The sequence below is a fragment of the Chrysochloris asiatica genome, unplaced genomic scaffold (assembly GCF_000296735.1).
Source record: "Chrysochloris asiatica unplaced genomic scaffold, ChrAsi1.0 scaffold00029, whole genome shotgun sequence".
NCBI classification, from domain to species: Eukaryota; Metazoa; Chordata; class Mammalia; order Afrosoricida; family Chrysochloridae; genus Chrysochloris; species Chrysochloris asiatica.
In genome coordinates this window covers 22,317,732-22,323,523 of record NW_006408547.1, presented here as the reverse complement: position 1 = coordinate 22,323,523, position 5,792 = coordinate 22,317,732, and the positions used below count along the sequence as shown (strand labels likewise).

At 37.3% G+C, this 5,792-nt stretch overlaps 1 protein-coding gene across 1 annotated transcript in view; it reads left to right on the top strand.

Moving 5' to 3' along the window:
• Positions 1–5,792, top strand: part of TUBGCP3 (tubulin, gamma complex associated protein 3) — a 151,896-nt gene that overhangs the window by 45,656 nt on the left and 100,448 nt on the right. The window contains 2 exon segments of the mRNA XM_006851544.1: positions 1,864–2,111; positions 3,179–3,194. Of these exon segments, the coding sequence (XP_006851607.1) occupies positions 1,864–2,111; positions 3,179–3,194 (264 nt within the window).

The following is a 5,792-nucleotide window of genomic DNA, read 5'->3' as shown; positions in this document are numbered from 1 at the left end:
GAGGGAATTGTAACCATGGCAATGAAATGATATATGTATATATAGCTAATGTAAAGCTAATGTTCTCCTATGTAAACGAACACATAATTCACAATAATAATAAAAAAAGACAATGGAATGGCATATATAAAACTGAAGGAAGAAACAATTCAAACCAAGAATCGTATACTCAGCAAAATTGTTCATCAAATTTGATGGCAAAATAAGGTCATTTTCAGATAAACAGAAATTAAAAGAATTTGTTAAAACCAGACCAACCGTACACAAAATACTAAAGGGAGTTCTTTGGACAAAGAGGCAGTTACTGCAGACAGCAAGCTGAGAGTAACACGCATGAGAATATCACCCGGAAATAGTCTAAGTAAACTAGACCTACAAGACTGCAAATAGAGAACTAGAGATACAATTGTAACAAGAAACAGCCTATTAAGTGACAAGAGGTAGTAATGTGCATCTTTCAAGAGGAAATCAAGTAGATTTCAAGAAAAATGAAAGAAATAAAAATAAGTCTAACAGTAACCCTAAAACCTAGACCTTACTACTAGTCCTACTTCAATCTTTACCCATAGCCTTAACACTAAACTCTCTTATGCCTAGCCTAGTTATAGCCATAGTCTGAACCTTAACCCTCAGTCCTTATTCCCACCCACCCCTCCGAAAAACTGACCCCAAAAAAGTTAGATTAGATTATCATGAGTGAATGTTTTTCCAGAATTGTAACCAAGGATTCAGCATCAAATAAACAATGTTTGCTTTGTGAGCGTAATACAGTTATAAATGATTTAGTGATTTAATCAAATTATGTTCAAGGTACTGGAAAATAGAACTGAGGGAAAAAAACAAAAGCTGCCTTAGATTTTTCCCTCTCCTCTCTTACTTCACCAGCAGATTGATCCACCAAAACTACGTTAGTAGTAAATCAAAGTTCTTCCAATTGGAAATAATAGGTGCACTTGAAATTCTGGTTTTTATGTTTTATAGTCATAGGAAGTGAAATTTTGTTACAGCGGTTAAAGCAATTGGTTAGCTATAAGGTTCTCAGATTTTTCAAGAAGCATCTTTAAATATTTTAATAATTACAAGAAATGGGCTGTCTTTTGTGCATGTGCTTATAACTTGTACTTTATTTGCTTGAGTAATTTAAGTCAACGAAATGATGACATTTCTTTTTCTAATGAAAATTGACAGCAGGGAAGAGTAATCTTGCAGGACTTTTAAGCTGCTTTGCTCAGTAAATGTTGAGTGAAGATACGTGTTAATTTTGAAGTTAAATTAGCAATGCATTTAAAAATGGTTATAGGTGGGTAATGCATGTTTGGTAATTTTAAAGAAAAGTTTTTTATTTTTATATTAAGAAATCTATATATGGGTAGCAGTTAGATGATTTTCAGCAAATTGTGCCAAGTGTCTTAACTGAAAATAAATCTAATGTATGGCACTGTATGATACGCACTGGACTGCTAACCACCAGGTCCGCAGTTTGAGCCCACCAGCCTCTCCTTGGGAGAAAGATGAGGCTATCTGCTCCCAGCAAGGATGCACAACCTCGTAACCTAAATTTATTAGGATTGTGAGTCGGAACCGATTGTATGGCACGTAATAACAACAACAATCGCTTAATAAAATGTTGAGTTTGAATATTGGGCTAGGAATTTCCAGGAGCCTGGAAAATTTTAAAGGTCTTAAAACCAATTGTTTTAGTATATTGTTAGTGTAGGGTAATGTGTTTATCACCTATTTTACATTTTTAAATTTCTGTAACTCAATATAGTAAGATAAAGAACAATTTCTAGAAACGTGTGTTGTTGTTAAAATGTCTGGTGTGGTTATTTATTGATATAAATTGTCATTTCATTCTATTAGACAGTCCCATCAAGCTCCAGGAGTGGGAGATTGCCTTCGACAGCAGTTGGGGTCTCGTCTTGCCTGGACTTTAACGTCAAACCAGCCTTCTTTACAAACCACTACCTCCAAGGGCATTCCAAACACTGTTTCTCGCAACATAGCAAGGACAAGGAGAGAAGGGGATGCCAGTGGTGAGAAGAGAGATGTTTTGTTTTTTTCAATGTTGGGATATGTTTTTAAATGGTGTTTTTATTTGAACATTTAGAGTTCATACTTACTCCCTTTTGAAACACGGATAATGGAATCCCCACCTCAGACCTTTGAGTGGTTTCTTATTCTTGTGATGCTGATGTCCACAATCCTAAATAGGTCTGTGATGCCTTCGGAGTCTGTCTTTATCACTTTGTCACCCTCCCTATGCTCTCAGAACTTGAGCAGGAAATCCCCTTCCACTTTGTTCCTGTTGTTTTCTCTGCCTGAAGCATCCTGTTGTTGTCTCTTTCTTGTCAACTTTCCCCTTCCTAACTTTCATTCTGCCTTTTGTTACCTGGGAGAGCATCTCCAGTCTGTGGTCGTTAAGTGCTGACCCACAGCAAGCCTCTATAAGGTTTCCAAGGAGCAGCTGTTGGCTGTCCATTTCTTACCTTACAGCATCACCCCAAGACTCCAGTCTTGCTTAGGGTCCCCTATTAAGTACTATACGTCCTTCTGAGAAACCCTCTAACAGGGTCACTGTGAGTCAGAACCAACTCCATAGCACGTAACCACCACCAAAGTCCTAAGTTCTACGGTGGTAGGAACCGTTTCTGTCTTGCTCGCTGTGCCAGTACCAAGTACAATGGCTAACACATATTGACAAAATTCAGTAAAGATTTATTTGATGAATAAATGAACCACTCATTGGAAGTTTTAAAGCCCTGTTAAATTCTAGAAGGACGTTTGAGGTATTTTTTATTATTTTGAGACTATTTAAATAGTAATGTGTGAAACATTAATACCTTAAAAGTAGAGTGGACCTGATTGTTCTTTCTAATTTACTGACTCTGAAAGTCCTCTAGATGATTCTTTTGTTGCTTCGATTGCAAAGAGCAACAAGAGTGTCTTTTGGAATTGTGAGGGAATCCTAGAGCCCTTAGCCCTCAGCCAGAAGTCATATGCCTACCCCTCTGTGTAGCTCACACTTACCAGCCTTTACCTGCCTATACTAGCAAAACTATTTGTCATTTACAGCAGCTATGAATTCTGGGTTTAGAATGTCAGTGTCTGCACTGAGCCACAGTACTCTTTTCAGCTTTTATCTTTTGGTTTTCCATGACTCCTGATCGCTAACCAGTGTCTTCAAATCTGTAGTTCGTATAGAGCTAAGGCATACAGTGGGCTTACATACTTGGCTAATGCAAAAGAAGGCAGGGGAGGAAGTACCAATGAAGAGAGAACAGGTGGGATAATAGAGAACATATGATAGTAAGGAAGATTCTAACCAAGACAGCGCAGTAATTTCATTGACTGTCAATAGATTCAACTCTTTGCTTCAGAGGCAGTTTTTGTTTTGTTTTTCAAAAAGATCTGTTCAGATAACTACATGATGTTTATAAGAGACACATTTTAAATATAAAGCTATGGATAGGTTGGAAATAAATGAAAGGAAAAGAGCTGCATTGTGCAAACACTGATCATAAAAAAGCTGATGGGCTAAATTAATATCAAAGTAGACTTGTGAGACACGGAATAATAACAGGGATAAGGAAAGAAATTTCACAACCGTGAAAAAGTCAAGTATTTTGGAATACATAATAACTTTAAATGTGTGTCCACTGACCAATTTCAGATTGTACAAAACTGACAGAATTGGAAAGGCAGACAAACCCTTAATTATTGAATATTCAAACATTCTGTTTTTTAGTAATTGATTTTATAAAGTAGACGAAACAATCAATAATGGCATTTGAATTGAACAAGAAGAAATTTGGTATAATTGATATGTATAGGATAGTATTCCCAAACCTAAAACTGGCTGTCATGCCATTGACAGTTCACAATCCCCCGGTGACTGAAATACAGATTATCTATTGCTTCTGACCATGCTGGCTTGGCTTGGTTGTATGAGTACTGATTCCCTGACAAAATACTCTGGCCATGTTTCTCTCCCCTCACAGTGTCTTGGGTTTCTAGACTTTGCCTCTTCTTTGTCTTGGTCGAACACCCAAATTCTAATGTTAGTTACAAGGAGTTACGGAAACTATAAGCATCTCTCCTATGGCATAAACTTCTTTGGAGAAAGAAGTATTTTAATAGCATTTTCAGGTTATTGTGAGTCTTTTGGGGTGGTTTTTGAAAGGCTAATTGCAGTGTGGAATCTGCAACCATATCAGTGACCTTTTTGTGCTCTTTTACATTGGTCTGTCTAGAACTTTGAAAAAAATTTGTGAACCTTGCACAGCTTTGTAACATCATCAGTGGTCATTTGAAAAGTGTCAATAATTGAGTTATACACATTTTCTAGATAAGGGCTTTAAAAAATTCATGGAGAGATTGTACTCTAATTTTTCCCCATACTTTTTGAAGTCACCTCATATTATATATACTCGTTGTTGTTGTTCAGTGCCATCGAGTTGGTTCTGATTCATAGCGACCCTATATAGGATTTCCGAGGAGCAGATGGTGGATTTGAACCGCGAACTTTGTAGTTCAAACCAACCTTGAGGTCGAGTGCTTATGCTATGGCCCCACACCAGGACTCCCATACACTGTTGAAAAATCACAATAGGAAGTTTTAAAATACTGATAACAAATTATGACAGTTATTTTTCCTGAAGTCACAGTTTCACTTTAGAGAACTGTCTCCCAAATACTCAAGTGTGAATAACCACAATTTGTCAGTCATTCAGATAAAACCGAAGTCTCACTAAAAAAATGGTTCTTTAGTTTGCAGTTCACTTCCTTTACTTCAAGACAATTATTATACACGCTTTGTCTTCATTCCATCGCAAACTGGAGACATGTACTCAAGTATGAAGATTTAGTGACATTTTTAAGTGAAACTGGCCTTTTCTTTTTTGTTGATATTTTGAGTTTGCAATGATGAAGAATGCAACAACCACTAGTGTAGTGTGGTATCGTTTTCTTGGTCTGTGTTAAGACTCCAGCGGTTTTATCCACCATTGCTTTTGCAATGTCAGTACGATTGTTAGCACAGTGAAAAAGGCAGATGAGAGTTTAGCATTATTATGAAAATTGTTTTGATCTTGTGAAGCTCTTTAAAGGACCTTGAGGGCCTACAGTCCACAACTTAACTTCTAGGGAACTAGATAGTTTGCCTTTTACTGTGTGGTGATGGTGGTGGTGGTATGTAGCGACCGTTTATAGGGTTTCAGAGGCTGTAAATCTTTACGGGAGCAGAAAGCCTCATCTTTGTCCCACAGAACAGCTGGTAGTTTCAAACTGCTGAATTTGAGATTTGCAGCCCGATTCATAACCACTACGGTACCAGAGAGAATGGGTAATCACAAAGCCAGTTTTTCCAAAAACTATCTATTAAAATAATCTTACCTGCGATAATGCTAATGATACAACCTTGCTTGCTGAAAGTGAAGAGGACTTGAAACATACTTATGAAGATCATAGAGCACAGCCTTCTATATGGATTACATCTCAATGTTAAGAAAACAAAAATCTTCACCACTGGACCAATAAACAGCATTCTTATCAATGGAGAAAAGATTGAAGTTGTCAAAAGGACTTCATTCTTCATGGATCAACTGTCAACACTCGCGGAAGCAGTGGTCAAGAGATCAGACAACGTATTGCATTGGGCAAATATGCTGCACAGGAACTTTTTAAAGTATTGAAGAGCATAGATGTCAGCTTGAGGACTAAGGTGCGCCTGACCCAGGCCATTGTGTTTTCAATAGCCTCATATGATGCGAAAGCTGGACAGTGAATAAGGA